Source organism: Sturnus vulgaris, chromosome 18 (assembly GCF_052056855.1).
Source record: "Sturnus vulgaris isolate bStuVul1 chromosome 18, bStuVul1.hap1, whole genome shotgun sequence".
Taxonomy (NCBI): domain Eukaryota; kingdom Metazoa; phylum Chordata; class Aves; order Passeriformes; family Sturnidae; genus Sturnus; species Sturnus vulgaris.
In genome coordinates this window covers 5,006,654-5,022,854 of record NC_142260.1, presented here as the reverse complement: position 1 = coordinate 5,022,854, position 16,201 = coordinate 5,006,654, and the positions used below count along the sequence as shown (strand labels likewise).

The window sequence follows — 16,201 nt, the reverse complement described above, 5'->3', positions numbered from 1 at the left end:
AAGCTACCCCTGATCCTACTGAATGTGTGGATCTGACCTCAAACCCAAGTGGCTGGAAACCAATCCGTGTCTGTGCAGCCAGTGGAGATGGGCAGGGATTTAGTGTGGGGGGGAACAGATGGGAGGAGCAGCCGTCTGTAACAATTGATTTCCTGCTGTTATTGCTCCCTTTTTCCATTCCCACTGGAAACATTCCAACTCTGGCACAGCACACCAAAATCACTACAAAAGATCCCCTCAGGATCACCCCCTACACAATTCCCACCCAAAAACCACCTTCCAAAGGAATCCTCCCCTCTCCCTTGCTCAGAGTCTACGTTTGAGGATTCCACGGGTTCCGAGGCCGTTGGGAGCCGCGGTTCGGGGAGGTTCCCGCTGCTTTTGGTCCATTTTGGGCTCCTTTTCTGGGCAGGAGCGACCCGGAACGTGCCCACGGAGCCGCTCTGTCCATGCTCCGGATATTTTGGGTCCCTCAGCGCCGCCAGCTCAGCCTTGTGGGTGTCACCAAGTCCCTTCTCCGGGCCCGCTGTCCCCAGATCCAGCCTAATTCCTGCGGAGCGGGTGCCACATGGAGACGGGCTTGCGGAGCGTGGCCAGCATCTGGTTCCAGTGCGTGGTGCCCATGCCGCTGGCCGCCGGCCCGATCAGCACATGGCCCGTGTTGTCACCGCGCCCCTCCTCGCCGCTCTCGGCCACCGTCACACGCAGGGACAGCTCCTGGGGGCCACGGGGCTGTCACCACACACAGACCCACCCAGAGTGCCCTTCCACGGGGATGGGCACCCACGGTGCCAACACATCCGTGCATCGCCACCCAACCTGCCGTACCCCACATACACACGGCTCTCTGGGCCCCACCCTGTTCAAACCCACCCCAAAATCCCCGTATACCCACCCTCGTACACCCCCCACACTTACACATCCACGAAATCCATCTTTGTCCCTGTCTACCTACCAAACCATCCCTGTGCACCCTGCTGTATCCCAACCCATACATCCACATCCTCCCCAAGAGTCCTCCACACACATCCCCCCTCCAGCAGCCATTTCCACACATCCACACCTCCCCAAACAGCTCCCACGCGTCCGTATACCCCACAAGAGCCCCCACAGATCCACCCCAAATCACGCTCACACACCACAACCCCACCAGAACCCCACATCCACCCCCAGGAGCTCCCCACTGGGATGTGCTCCCCATTCCCGGCTCTCCCAGACCTGGAGCACGATGGCTGGCACAGAGAAGATCATGGCCTCATTGAACACGGGGTTGGTGTCTCCCCTCTTCACTGCTGTCTTCTTCTTGCTGATCTTCCTCCCATCCTGCAGCAGGTACACCTTGACGAAGGGATCTGCTCGGGGGGATCAGTCAAGGGATCAGTCACACCTGTCCCAGCAATGTGGAGAAAGAGGGGGGACCCTTTCTGTCCTCACAGGGATCCACTCCCGTGTAGCAAATGGAAAAAAACCAGGACAAACCCCACCAGGGAGCCTCCCTCACCTGCAGTCACCTTCCCATTGCTCCACACGAGGTTCTTGGCTTTGACCACCACCACCGTGAGCCGCTCAGCCGTGGGCAGGTAACTCAGGGAGAGCAGGATCTCCCCCACCGTGTCCACAGCCTGTGGGACACAACTCTTTGTTCATATCTTGCTGTTCACCAGCACCACAAGTTTCTGCTGAGCAGCTCTCAGGCCACTCTTTCCCAGTCTTACATATAAATCGTTATAAATTCTGCTCTCTCCCCCCAAGTTACTATAAAACATATTGTCTGCAAGTAGTTGTAGGTGCACACTTAGGTATCAGCTGTGAACATGATAAATAATTGAAAATTTCTTGTAAAGTCACTCTTTTAATGTATAAGTTCACTAATCAGTACTGGAGTAATGGAGTGTGTTTCATCAGCTCTTACAAGTATAAAACAGAGCACTCAGTCTTCAAAGTGAAACCCCTTGCTTTGCCACTAAACCACCCCCACTTGAATTTCCTACAGAACTCTTTTCTTTTTCCTATATCTTTTACTGCTGTTTCCTTTCACCTCCCCATTTTCCTCAACATCCCAAGAAAAGAGCAAAATTCCCTAAATACTTCTCCAGAATACCAAAACCCTGAGGACACAAAAACACCCCGCTGTCGCAGCTGGGAGACGGGACACTCCTGTCTCACCTTGTTGGTGTCCTGCAGGTAGAGCCAGGCATTGAAGGGACGCGTGGCCAGGTCCAGGTCGGAGAGTTTGAGCTCGGCCACGCCGGTGCTGACGCTGCGCTCGTCCTCGTCGATGCCGAAGACGGAGAAGCGCAGGCTGTTCTCCTCCAGCGCCGCCGGATCCAGCGGCACCGAGAAGCGCTCGTCAAACGCCACCGAGTAGGCGCTCCTCTGGATCTGCCCCGGGAAAAGAGAATAGCCCTGGAACCCGCGGGGCAGCATCCCTGCTCCGCCCCATCTCGTGGGAATGGCGAGGATGCAGGGGGGGCACGCCCCATCCCACCGGGATGGTTTATTCCCGACATGACCACAGCAACTGCTCAGCCTTTGGGGTGAAAATCGGGGCTGTGAGCTGCCCCAGTCCTGTTAATTCTTTTAATTACAGAATCAGCCTTGGGCCAGTGCTCTCAGACACATCCCAAGCTCCTGGGAGTGTGGATGGACATCCAGCTTGGCTATATCAGGAACAGGATTTATGGTTACAAGGTGCAACCCTCAGCCCTTCTCCAAGCAAAGCCAGCTCCTGAATGTGCCCAGTGGGAATGGTGCTGTTTGGCTGACGTTGTCCCTGTGTCACATCATTCCCTGGGAGCAGAGGCAGCAGCAGCTCCCGTGGCTCATCCTGAGGGTGCTGATCCCAAAGAACTGGTTGAGGGGAAATGCTCTGAAATCATGGATTTAGGGATTTTTTTTCCCCCTACTCCAGTCCTGTTTCAGCATCCAAGATATCACAGGCAAACCAGGGGTTTGTCCCATGGGATGGAAGCCTTGGATAGTGTGGAGCAAAGCGGATCCACCAGCTCCCCAAAGCCACCCAAATCTGTGAGAAGAAGGGACTCCTTTGTGGGACTGTGTCACCCCAAAAGCCCCCAGGGAGAGGATTCATCTCCCCCAGGGACTCTCTCCTGTCTCAGTCTGCTCCTAATCCTGCTCCATCCCTGGGATGAAGGGCACAAAGGCAGCACCTGCCATTCCTGCTCTCCCACTGGATACCACCAACCTCCAGAGCCCCCAGGGGATTGAAGTTCCTCTGCATGAAGAAGAGATTTTAAAGCCCTACAGATTTTACAGACTGTCTGTCTGCAGCCTACGCTGTATTTTAGGAGTTCTGGATCAAGTACAACCAAACAGGAGCTGCTATTTAAAATCCCTCCAGAAGCACTGAGGAAAAAAAAAAGCAACTGGGCCTTTATCCGTGGCCTTGGGGCAGCCAAGGAGCTAAATTGTGCTAGTGAATTATAAATAATGACACTAAATAATAAATATCTCCAGAGCATAAATAAAGAGTCAGAGATTTGGATGGAAAAATGGTTCTAAAAGGGCACTGTGGAAATATTTAGGAGGCAGAAGTCAGTTTGTGTGGATGGAGCAGCACCTCCACCCCAGTGGAGAGGTGCCTCAATGGGATGCAAATTCCCATTCCTTGCTGGAATATCCTGATTAAATCAAACTGACTCCGTAATAAAGGAGATGCTGGAAGAAAACTGAGGCTCCTGCTTTCCAAAAGCAGCTTTGGAGACACTTAAAAAGGGAGGTTTTGCCCCAGATCCAACCCTGGTTGTGGCTGTCAGTGCTGCCACATGGATTTTCCACTGCCATGTCCTTTGTGGGGAGGGAAAAGCATTGGGAAGGAGAAGGATTTTGGGGGCTTGGGGGACTGTGGGGCCATGGCAAGACACCAGCAGTACCTGCCCAAAACTGCCACTGCCACCCAAATCCCACCCCAGGCCACTTCCTCCACGTGCCACAGCGTCCTTTCAACAGCAGGGACAGGCAAGCAGGACAACTTTGCCACCAGCCATGGTCAGAGATGACAAAGTCAGCCCAAATCCCAGCCAAGGGGAGACATTCCTGCCTCTGCCAGGTTTCTGATGTGCAAACCCACCTGGGACACCCCTCAAAATCCTGTGTCAATGCAGAGCTCTCTGTTCCCAAATCCCATCACTGCTGTGGGGAGCAGAGACCCACCCCAAAATCCCATGTCAACCCCATCCAGCCTTGGACTCCACGCTCCCAAACCCCACCACTGCCCTGGGGAGCTGATATCCCCCAAATCCTCTGCCAACCATTTCTGATCCTGGCCTGCCTGGAGCTCCCTGCTCCCAAACCCCACCACTGCCTTGGGGAATGCGGCCAAGGGACGCTGCCCCCCAAAACCCCACATTCATCCACATGCGCAGAGGGGTCCGTGGGGGGGTCTGGGTGGGAACGAGGGGCTCACCCGGGAGATGCCGACGATCTGCTCGGCCGGGAGGAGGCTGATCCGCATGAAGCAGGACTCGAAGCGCGCGTCCTCCTTCTCCAGCAGGTCCTTGCCCTGCAGCAGCGTCACGTGCAGGGCGGCCGCCCTCCCGTCGTACTCCATGGACACCTCCACCTGCCCCACCGTGAAATCCTGCCCGAAGTTGTTCCCGATGGACGAGATGGAGTTGAGGGAGTCGGCCGAGATGGATTTCTTCAGGGGGCCGTAGTGGGCCAGGCCCAGGTCTCTGCCCATCAGCTCCAGGCTGCCCAGCTCCTGGATGCTCTCCAAGGTGTCCTCTGCTCTCAGGCTGCTCTTGCGGGACGAAGAGCTCCGACCTGGCGCCCGCTGCGAGCCCGGGGCCAGCCCTCGCTGCCAGGGAAAGGAAAGCAGGCGCTGCCATCCATCCTATCCATCCCATCCATGCCATCCCTCCGAGCGGAGCCGGACAGCTGGGCTTCTCCGCCGCCTCCTTGGATGCATCCCGGCCCCTGCCTGGCCTCAAGCTGCCGCGGCAGCGAGCCCGGAGCTTCCCGCAGTTCCCAAAAGCTCGGACAGCACCAGGTTGCTGCCTGTGGCTGTGTTCCCCCAACCACGAGGGGATCCCGGAGATATTCCCACCCCTCCAGCATCCCGCGTGCTGCAGAGGGAAAGAGACAAACGCAGCTTCCTTCCCCCCTTACCTTGCTCCTGATGTCCGGGCACGCCGCTCCGTACTTCTGCTCCAGGTACCGGTAGTCATAATTGGGGAAGGGGGAAGGGGCCGGGTAGCTCCCGGAGCGCCAGAGCTTCCACAGGTTGATGGCTGCGATTCCCAGCAGCGCCAAGGCTCCGGCGGCGTAGAGCCCGATCTCCCACCGCGGCGGGCTGGAGGCCACTGCAGGGGACACGGGGATCCATGAGCTGCTCACAATCCCGGGAATGAGCCTTCAGCCTCGGCTGCTTCCACGGCTCCAAGCTCCGAGGATGGGATGGGCCGAGGGGGGGATAAACCGCAGCTCCCACCCGGGGGGGCTGAGAACGGGTCAGGCAGAGGCTCTGCCAGCCAAAAAAAATGACAGCCCCGGCTTGGCTTTCCCGCGAGATGAAGTTCTCCCGTGTCCCAGCCCCGCTTCCCTGTGTCACTCCCGAGCTGCCGCGGGTGCCTTTGCCAGCTGCGGCTCTGTCCCGCTGACAGATGTGCTCAGAGCACATCTGCATCGCCCTCGGCCCAGCTGCCGCCTGGGGATGCCAGGAAAAGCCGGGAGTAGGGAAAAACCAAAGGAAAAGCTGTTGGAAACAGCCCCGCGGGTGCCGCCGGAGCGAGCGGGGAGGGAGCGCTCGGCTCGGTTCCTGCTGCATTGCACCAGCCTCCATCACTCCCGCACCGAACCGGCACCAAGAGCCCCGTGCGGCACCGCAAAAGGGGCAATCGGAGGATTTCTGATCCCGGAGCGCTGCCGGGGATCATCGGGCATCATCACGCCGCAGCGCTCCCTCCTTCGGAGCCGGAAAAAGCCCAAAGCCAGGCTGAACTCCCACATCGCATCCGAGCGCGGGGACAACAGGGACAACCTGCTGCTCCCCCAGCCCTCCGCCAGAAGGAACTGAGTATTCGCAGCCAAAGCACCCGCGTTGGATCCCGGGAGCAGCCCACAGGTTAAACATCGGGATGGGACCCGGGTCCTGCCTCAGCCACCCCGACCCACAGCCCTAAAGGGCTCTGCCTTATCCTTGCATCCCGGCTAAGGATGCTGTGGGAAGTTGTCGGAGGTTTCCTGTGCCAGAGCTCCCAGGCTCCTGCTATGATGGAGGGGAATAAAAATTTGGAATAAAATTTAAAATCTTTTACTGGCTCCTACCTCTGAGGAACTCCGAGTGCAAATCCCAGCTGAACTGGAACCTGCTTCCCCCTCATTCCTGCCCGTTTCCAAGGGCTGAGCACTCATGTTGGAAAACTTGGGAGGTTTTAAGGGTTTTACCCTTGTTTTAAGAAACAAAATCCAGCGATCACATGGAACAGAGGGTTCTCCCCATGGAAAGCAGTGAGAAGCAGCCAACCCTTCCCCAAAAGAACCTCGGTGTGAGCACCAGCAGCTCTGCCCCAAACCCTCCCCGGGCTCCCTGGGGAGGACTCACCACTGAAGCGGGATCTGCTTACGTGCCCAGTGTCCATGGCAAACGCTCCCTGCGAGCGGGACGGCCTGGAATGCACGAGACACAGCGTTAGAATGAGGGGGAAGAACTCAACAATTGAATGCCTTGTGATTTTCCAGCAGGGATGCTCCATCACTGCTCCCCCTCCATCTCTCCCGGCCTTGGCTCCTCTTCCAGGAGCCAAGGAGCAAAAGGAGCTGAGCAAAAGCTGAAGCCTCTCAGCCACCAGGCAGGAGCTGAAGGAGGGACAGGAACCCTCGGGAAGGGGCAGAGCCGCTCGATTTACCTCGGGAGCCTTTAAACAGGCGACATTCCCAGCATCTCTGTGTGTGGACATCCCCCCTCCAGGAGCCCTCAAAGCCTTTTGCTGCTTTCCAGCTGAAATCTTCCTTTGCCTTCCCAGCCTCTCCTGAGGCTTTGCCCTGGCCCCAGCCGAGGGGGCCAGCCCCATTCCCCTATTTTGGGGTCACTGTGGGGTTTAGAGGGTGTTGTTCCCCAGGAATCAGCTCCTGTAGCAGGAAAGCTCCGTTGCCTTCGCCCCCAAAAAGGTTTTAAGTCAAAAGGAAGCTGCTCTCCCAGGCAGATCCCAGGCAGCACGGATGCTGAGGGGGATTTAACCAAGCCAGCTGCTGCTGCTATGAAAAGGGGGCTTTGGGATCCCCAAAAACACCCAACAAGCAAATCCAGTGGGAACTCACCAGCACTCCCTGTTCCCTGGCATCCATGGCAGGGAGTCACAGACCATGGAGAGCTGGTGGCATCCCACAGAACCCCACGGAGACACAACCTCAGCACTGCACCTAAACCCCCCCACACCTCCCTTAGAGCCCCCCAGCCCTTCTCCAGAATTCCCAGAGCTGGATTGGCCTTGGACAGATGGTTCTGCAATATTTGGGCTTCACCTTCCAGCTCCCCTTAGGTGCTCACAGCCTCAGGCACTCGGGGTTGGATGATCAACTCCCCCCAGAACCACCCAGGCTTGGATTGTAACAGGCAAGAGTGGGAATTTCATGGCATGGAATATCAGCAGTGCTGGCCTGGCCCCTCTGCAGGGACACATCCTTGGGATAGCAGGAGGAAGGGGAACCCTAAATGTAACCCAAAGTGACAGGGATGCTGGGATGGGGTGGGAGATGCCCAGTCCCTCCCCATCCTCCTTCCTCTGGCACAGATCTCCCCGTGCAATGGATAAACCAGTCCTACCCTGGCTGAGAACATGCTGAGCTCATGTTATGGGCTGAGCTCAGCTCAAGGCCCACTTTGCTGGCTAGTGCTGAAAACTGACATCTTAACAGAGCAACATGATGGAGATTTACCCTAAACTGCCTCTTTTTATGCCCTGAAAAGCCCCTGTGCCAAAGCAAGGCCCTCTGATCCTCTCCCTGCTTCCCAATTATTTTTAATACAAAAACAGCAGAGTTTTCAGGACTGACTTTTCCTGTAGGAGGACAAACATCCCCTTTAAACCCCTTCTATCTCTTCCCAATTTCTTCTGGAAATTAGAAGGAATTTCTAATTTTTCTTTCAGAGCTTCTGTCCCCAAAACCTCTCTCTCTAATGCTCTCTAAGCAGCAAGTTAAGCAGATTTCCAAGGCATCACCTGGAAAGAGACTGCAGTGCTCAGCACTAGGATGAAACCCAGAGGTATTTTCCTATTAGGAAAACAGCATCAATCTCTCCTGAGCGAGGAAACGGGGGTGGAGGTGCTCAGGGAAGGATTTATGGCTTTTTTTCTGTTAACTAAGCTTTTCCCTGGAGCATTGCAAGGAGCTGCTCTGACATCCCCCTGACCTGCTGCTCAAATTCCTGGGAAATCAAGCCTGAGGCATTGGGAAGGGAAGGGGCACAGCTTTCTCACTACTGGCAGCACAGGGATTGATGGATTTTTCACCCACAGGCCTCACGATGAGGTGCAGAGTCCTGGTTTGGGGTGTAGAGACCCAGAAAGGGGTGAAGAGTCCCAGGTTTAGGGTGCAGAGCCCTCTCCATCCATCCCAACACCCCAATGCCAGGGCCAGGGCAGCTTCATTTTCCTTGGGAGCTGCTGCAGAGCTCAGGTCCCTTTTCCTGCTTGGAGGGACAATAAAACAGCTCGACGAGGGAGAGAAAAACAGCATCAAAGCCACCTGTCCCCCCTGGAAAAAGGGGTCTCCCAGCCTTCATGGGGTTGTCACCTCGCTGCTGCCAAGGCCACAGGCACAGCAACCCCAATTGCTGATCCCAAAGCGCCTGGACCAACCTGGCTATGACTCCCCTGAGCACACTGCAGTCCCCAAACATCCCAATCCAGGTTCCAGCGATCTTTCTGCTCATCCTCCCTCCCTGTCCTGCCCCAGACATGGCCCCGTGTGCTGAGCCCGGGCTAAACTCAGCTCAGCGGTGGTGCCGGTCCCGCAGCGCTGCTCTGCCCCTTCCAGCCCTGCCTGGCCTCCATCCGCAGGACACGGAACCGGGACGGAGTTTGCTCCTGGCACGAATAAAAGCGCATCCCAAACTTGCCAAAACAGAAGGATTTAGGCTCTGCTCTCACCCATCGCCCTCACATCCCACCCAAATCGGTGCCCCCCGCGCTTTACCTGGACAGCTACAAATCCTCAGGGATCTGCGGGGACCCCCGGGCGGCCCCGGCATCCGCCGAGCTGTGTCCGCTCCCACGGGGGAGGGGGGACCCTGCGACCCCCGGGGCCCGCCCGGCCGGCGATGGGGACCGGGCAGAGCCCCCCGGGGGTCCCCGAGCTCAGCGCCGGGACCCACGGGTCTCCCCAAGCCCGGGATGCTCCCCAACCCCGGCAGAGCCCCCCGCCGCTGCCCGGGGGTCCCTGCGGGTGCAGAGCCCAGCCCCGGGATGCGGGATGCTCCCCCCAGAGCCGGGATGCTTCCCGGAGCTGCGGGACCGGGAGCGGCTCCGCTCCCTCGCCCAGCCCAGCCCGGGGCGGAGCCGCCGCTCACCCGTGCCATGAGCTGGGCGGTCTCTGCGCTCGCCAGACCCTCCCCGGGGCTCGGCTCAGCCCAGCCCGAACCCCCCCGGCAGAGCCTGGGGACCCCGCGGGTCTCTCACTTTGATTTGCCTGCCAAGCTCCCAGCTTTCCTGAGGAACTTGCCATAAAAAAACAAACAAAAAAAAAAAAAAAAAAAAAAAAAAACAAAAAACCAAACAAGCAAACAAAAAAAACCCACCAACAAACCCCTGCAAACTCACCCCAAATCCCAGTCAGGAGTGAGGAGGGACAATGCGAGATCCCTCATCCCACACCACAGACCCTCTGCTGTGCGCTTCCCCAAATCCCACTTCCCAAGGACTCCCTGGTCCATCCCACCGCATCCCTGCCTCTCCAGCTGCTCCTCCCCACAGACCCCGATGAGTGCTTCCCTCCACGGGGTCCCAGGTCCCCTCCCCTTGTCCCTCAAAGGGTGCAGAGCCTCTTGGGGTCTCTGGATCACCATTCCAAAGCCGAATCCTTGGGTTCTCCCTTGTCCCAAACAGCTTCCAGCTGTGTGTCCCTCCTGGCCACAGGGACACCTGGGGCTGTCCAGCAAGGTCTTGGCTTTGGATATTCCTAAGAAAAACCATCAGATCCTCTCCCTCTGCAGCAGAAAGTGGAACTTTTTGGGATCTGGAACCTAAAGCCTCTGGGACAGTTTGGCTCCATACCCACTACACCATGATCATTGCAAAGACTGTCTTCACACCCTCCTGTGGGACCTTCCCTTTCCCTGCCTTCTGATCCACGGCTTCAGCCACCTCATTTTAATGTCAGGCAACTTCCTGGGCAGCAAGGGGAAATTTCAGACAGCAGGAGAAAAACTTTGCTTGGAAAAAATGGAATAATTGCAATTTTGTGGGGAAAAAAATACCCACACAACCTGAGAAAAGGTGAGGTCAGAGGCCAGGGAGCAGTGTGACATTCCAGAGGACCTGAAATTCCCAGGAACACCCACATTCAGCCACAGGGACACTCTATGCTGGCTGCAAGCTCCCTGCTTTGGAAAGATCCAGGGAGGGCAGCACTGGGAGATGCTCCCATGCTCTTCCTGGTAAAGTTCATTTTCAGGGAGAAAACACATCAAGTTTTGACTGTGCCAAAAACGCTGCCTGGGTGGGAGAATTTTCCATGAGGCTTCCTGGCTCCTCCTCTGGGTGCAGCTGGAAAAGAGCAGGCCATGGTCCTTCCCCACTTCCCGAAGCTTCTCTGCATCCCCAAGGATGTGGCAGGATGTCCCTCTACAGGACAGCCTGGGACCCAGCACCTTCCTGCAGGGCACCTCAGGGCTCACCACTCCAGACTCTGGGCAAAAGTGACCCCCAGAGCTGTTCCAGATGGGACTGGATCAGGCTGAGGTTTGAAAATCTCCAAGCTGGGCAGCCTCACACATAGGCTCACCGATTAAAACTCCCTCCTTTTTAAAGCCAGCTTACCTTTGGCCAAGCTCTCCATGAAATGGGTGTGACCACAGGTGGGAGACCTGCTCCAGGTGAGCTGGACACTCCTGTGTGTGGCAGCCAGCCACCTCTGCCCTCTCCACAGGGAGGGTCCCATTCTAGGCCATGCCAAATGTTATTCCCATGAGGACTTTTGGCCTCCTTCCATCTCCTCCCTGAGGCTGCTTTGAGCACTGCTCTGAGACGATCACAAAAGGATTCCTAAATCCAGGCGAGTTTGCCATGACCAGAGCCCATCTTTTTCCCTGAAAACCTGGACACATTCCTTACCTCAAGGCCCAGCATCCATCCACCCATCCTGTGTCCTGGAGGGGACACAGCCCAAACCCCCTCAGCCCACTGTGTGTGAAATGACAAGACAGGAACCACAGGCAGATGTCCCAAAGGACAAACTAGCACATAGAACTACGTGGACAGGATCCAGATTATCCCTGGGATCCCTTGGATGCAGACAGGTGAGTCAGTGGTTCATGGATGAGGTCAAAGCTCCTGGATCTTTCTGGATATTCCTCACCAGGTGTTGCCAGCACAGGTGTGGCCCTTTGGTGGAAAAGGGGTGCAGTGACCCCCCCCAGGTCACCTGGCCACCTCCCCAACTGGAGATTCCCAACTTCCAGATTGCCCACTTTTTGCAGGTGGAAAGTATTTGAGACACTAAAGCTGGGGATGTTGGCCATCACTCCTGTGTAAGATCGAACTGGATTAAAAACCCAGATGTGTGCTGGGCAGCAGCTCTGCGAGCTCCTGACACTTCAAAAGTTTGGGGTCGCACTCTTGGAATTGTACTGTAGTGTTTGTGTCATTTTCTTCTGGATAAACACTTCCCTGAGGAACAGCCAGATTGGATTAAGCAGTGACAGGGTGACGTCAGTGCCTGGGACAGTGACGTGAGGGCTCGGAGCAGAGGGTTCAGAATCCATGGGGATTAGTGGAGCTCTCACATTTGGAATAATGACCTGGGGAAACAGAGCAGCCCAGGCTTCCAGCTCCCTTTCCGGGATGCTGAGTCACCAGCAGACACAGTGCCTGGCTCAGGATGCTCCCTGGCTGTGCCGTGCCAGGGATGTGCTTGGCCTGGGCCTGCTGCTGGCACAGGGGACAGGGATGGGGGTGTGACACTGCAGGATCAGCTTTCCCAGAAAGCCCTCACTCTGGAGCTATCCTGGAAGGAACAGGGCAGTGACAGAGGGTGGCAGAGCCCCTGTCAGACCCAGAGCAAACCCCTGTGGCGAGGACACAAACCCAGCCGAGGATAAAGCAAAGAACTCCAGACTGACGAGACACTCCCAGTGTCTGTTTATGACACATTTTACTCCGCAGAGCAAAGGCAGCTTGACCTTTCTCACTTCACCTTCCCTTACATTTAAGAGATGACCGAGACTAAAAGAGAAATTAGAAATAAGACTAAGGAGAAGTTGTCTGTCTGCCCAGAGCTGGGACACACCACCCACGTGCTGCAGGCCGCTCCAGGACGTTGGAAGTCAGTAGGATGCCCTGCAGAGGGGCTGGAACAGCAGTGTGGTGTGGTACATCCTGTGCAAGGAATGCAGCTTGGTCACACATCCCCGTGTACCCGGTCACCTCGCTGAACACTTCACCCAATCCTCCTCCACAGCTCCAGGTAGTTCCAGCAGGAAGAACACAATTCCTTTCCCGTGCCTGGTCTCTGTACACTCCAAAACAAGTGTTCCTAATGCCCAAACGCCCCACGGAGCTCTCAGTTCCCTGGGAATGGAGCAGCAGATCCCTGTGTGCCGTGCTCTGAGCCCTCCGTCTCCACACCTGGTTCCGAGGAGGACGCACAGCACCAGGTGAAGGCCCCGCCCGTGCGCGGGGTCAGCACTGACCTCCCTCCACACAGCCTTCCTCCAGCCCTGCCCAGGTGACACCAGCAGAGAGGGGGGCTGTGTCAGTGCCATCCTCCCCCACACGCTGGAACGCTAACAATGACAATTAGGAGTTAGGTAGGATAAGGTTGGGACTGTGCACCACGAGTTCCTGTCAGCCCCGTGTCTGCACTCAGAGCTTCCTCTCCCGGAGTTTGCTCCCGTTGGGTTCATCCAGCAGGGCTGAGTGTCCATCCCCGTTGCTCAGGCATTTGTCCTTCTCGTGCCTGTGCTCCTGCTTCTGCCTCCGGATCTCCTTGTACCGCAGGGTGATGTCCCTGCAACACACACAGCACACAATTCCAGCCTGCAGGAAGAACGGCAAGGAGAGCTCTCTGCACGGAGCTTCCTGGGGATAACAACTCACTGGAGCCTCTGGCTGGGCGTTCCTACAATTGCTGATGGCATTGATTCACTGACAGGTTGTGTTTCTGGCTGGTGGCCTGGTTCTTCCCACCTCTGCCAGAGCAGCCACTGCTGGCCCCTCTGCACAGCACTGTGCTTCAAACAATCCCGGAATGGTTTTGGGTTGAGAGGGATCCTAAAGCCCATCCCATTCCACCCCCTGCCATGGCCAGGGACACCTTCCACTATCCCCAGGCTGCTCCATCCAACCTGGCCTTGGACACGTCCAGGAATGGGGCAGCCACAGCTTCTCTGGGCATCCTGTGCCAGGGCCTCAGCACCTTCATTTTTCCCCACACCACATCGAACCCTGCTCTGTGTCAGTGCGGAGCCATTCCCCCTTGTCCTGTCCCTCTCCAGCTTCCTTGTGGGTCCCTTCCAACACTGGAAGGCTGCTAATTCCTTAGGCCCTGTGCAGCTGCTTTCCATGATCCAGACAGGAAACTGCCAGGATCAGGCCCAGAGAACTCCCTGTTTATTTCAGAACTTGCACCCATCCAGGAGAGCTGTGCTCTCTCCCCAGGCAGTCCCAGGGAGCACATTTGAGGATGGGGGTTGAACAAATCCTCCTAAAAACCCCAGCCAGCCCCAAATGCAGCCCCACGTACCGAATGAAGAAGCGCCAGGCTGTCCAGGTGAGCACCAGGATAATCCCCAGGATCCAGCACTGGGTGATGTAGAAGGGCAGGGAGAGGGTGAGGGTGTAGGGATCGTACTTGACGACGATCAGGAACTCCGTGGCAGTAATAGCAGCAACCAGCCAGGCCTGCTGGCCCAGCTTCTTGTGGAACTTCCTGCAGGAGAAACACAGACAAAAACATTTCACTGCTGTAGATTAGGGATGTGGAGAAATCTGCACAAAAAGACAGCTGGGACAGTGATTTCACTCAGCTCTGCACAGTCCTACAAGTCTAGTTCAGATCACACATGCACTAAGGCTCTGCACGATGACATCTCAGAGGCTCTAAAAGCGAGAAAAGTTAAACTTCACCAGCACACAATGCAGGGAAGTGTCCCCATTCCCAGGGAAATGATGCTCTGACTAGCCTGAGACCAGCTGATGGTCAGGGTATGGTTCCAAACAGGAGCTCCTCTCGCATGAGGCCCAGAGCTGTATTTGACACCATTGTGTAGTTCAAGCTACACCAAACCATCCAAATACACTGGGAAAAAATATGGAATAAATCAAGTGTAGGTGATTGCTGATGCAGAGGGGATGAGTGCATTCCTTCCTAAAAGGTATCCTGCCTGGATCAGCTCGGATGAAAGGACTGCAGAAACTGCTCCAGGTAGTGGCAGATTAAATGGGCAGAGACCAGCCCTAACCCACACACAGAGAGATGAAAGGAAGCAGCAGATCTCTCACAGGGAATTCCAGTTGCTGGGATGATGAAGGCAGCTTTCTGCTCTGCTGGGCTGCTTCCTCCTCTGCCATCCTTCCCCTGACAACAGAATCAAAGATAACCCCAACACAAGAGCTGGGCAGCCCCTAAGGCTGCCGAGGAAGAGAGCTGGTTTCCTGCCCTAATATTCAGGAAAGATGCAAAAGATTTTTCTTGTGATGAAGGAGATAAAAATTCATAGCCTTGATGCAGACTCCTTGGAGGTGACAGGAAGATTCCAGTCAGGAATGTGTGACTAGGTTAAATGCTACTAGCACATCAAGACACTCCCGATCAGGAACATTTCACACATCCAGTCCTTGGGAACTCAGAGGCAGCATGTGGTGTGTGAGGGCTGGAGAAAGCTTCACCCCTCTTCTGGGACTATCACAGTTCCAGGCACTACATTGTCACCATGCTCAGGCTAAAGTCTTGCAAGCAAAGCCCCAGAACTGCCCACGGATACTCAGAATGCTGAATGGGAGAAAGAATTCACATTGGAATTTCAGTGCTTTCTAGACCCAACATTGCAGGGCTGACTGAAGAGACCTCATCAGTTCACCCCAGACAATCCCATCACCACCAGACAAGGCAGTGAGCCACATTTTTGTCAAGGAAGGACAATGGAATATTCCATCTTTGGGCATTAAGAGTTTCCAAAAAGGAAAAGGTCAGCAAGGTTTCCTGTGTGATGTAAGTCAGGAGCCTCTGGTACATTCCCAGCAGGAATAATACACTGACTTTTTAAAATACAACCATGGAGCAAATCATGCTTCCCCCTGCTCTTCCCCTACAACACCATGGGAAGAATCCTGAAGGATCCCTGGTTTGAAATTATGTGGAAGTGAAGCTGGTAAATGGGGGCAGATCCTCTCTGCCTGGATGGCCTGGAATGCAGGAGGGAATTACAAAACCCTCCAGCGAAGGTACCAGGTAAGAGCAGGTGCTCAGCTCTACCCTTCTACAGGAACAGCCTGATGTCAGCTCTGGGGGGCATCAAGAAGAGCCAGGAACGCCAGGATGTGGGGGCAGTCACCTTCCCCAGCAGGGAATGTGGTGGCAGTGATGGGGATATGCAGCTTGGGATGAGCTGCTCACAGAAAGAACAGCAACAACTGGAACCAGGGATGAGGCACTGGCAAGGGATGGCTCTCCCAAAATCCAGTGTTATGCCATGTGGCTGAACAGAGGGCAAAGGAGCTTTTCCAACCCCAACACAAGAAGATGAATGGTGCTAAGGAGAGGAGCTCTGCAGCAAGGCAGAGACTCTTACCTGTGAGTTGGAGGCACGTCCCAAACCAGGGCATCCTGCCCCTGCGGAATGTCCTGAATTCCGACTAAGCAATGTGGGCTGGCCCTTCTTCCCAGTTCTAGGAGTCAAAGCCTTGCAAGGGAAACTGATCTTCAGACCATGTTGGAACCCTAAATTCTGAACACAGACACTTTTTTGGTCAGCGACAGACAATGAACACCCCTGGAAGCCAGGAGGTGCCTTAGGCTGAGG

General features: G+C 55.9%; 2 protein-coding genes across 4 annotated transcripts in view; both read right to left on the bottom strand.

Moving 5' to 3' along the window:
* Positions 1-138: 138 nt before the first annotated feature.
* SYT12 (synaptotagmin 12) lies at positions 139-9,503 on the bottom strand. 3 transcript variants are annotated; one of them, XM_088175624.1, is made up of 8 exons: positions 9,160-9,503; positions 6,566-6,630; positions 5,131-5,324; positions 4,427-4,819; positions 2,167-2,382; positions 1,502-1,622; positions 1,219-1,352; positions 139-717 (listed from the first exon to the last, which is right to left on the bottom strand). In XM_088175624.1, exons 2-8 carry the CDS (start codon positions 6,600-6,602, stop codon positions 544-546), a joined length of 1,269 nt encoding a protein of 422 aa, XP_088031750.1. In that variant the 5' UTR covers positions 6,603-6,630; positions 9,160-9,503; the 3' UTR covers positions 139-543. The 3 variants fall into 3 exon arrangements, with proteins under 3 accessions (XP_088031750.1, XP_014734220.2, XP_088031749.1); XM_014878734.2 differs by lacking the exon at positions 9,160-9,503 and having other exon boundaries at positions 6,566-6,758; XM_088175623.1 differs by lacking the exon at positions 9,160-9,503 and having other exon boundaries at positions 139-550; positions 6,566-6,758.
* Positions 9,504-12,314: 2,811 nt separating this feature from the next.
* The window catches only part of PTDSS2 (phosphatidylserine synthase 2), a 29,581-nt gene continuing 25,694 nt past the window's right edge, over positions 12,315-16,201 (bottom strand). The window contains exons 11-12 of the mRNA XM_014878724.2: positions 13,924-14,109; positions 12,315-13,188 (exon numbers count right to left, since the gene is read on the bottom strand). Coding sequence (XP_014734210.2) covers positions 13,044-13,188; positions 13,924-14,109 — 331 coding nt within the window. The 3' untranslated portion in view covers positions 12,315-13,043. The remainder of the gene's footprint in view (positions 13,189-13,923; positions 14,110-16,201) is intronic.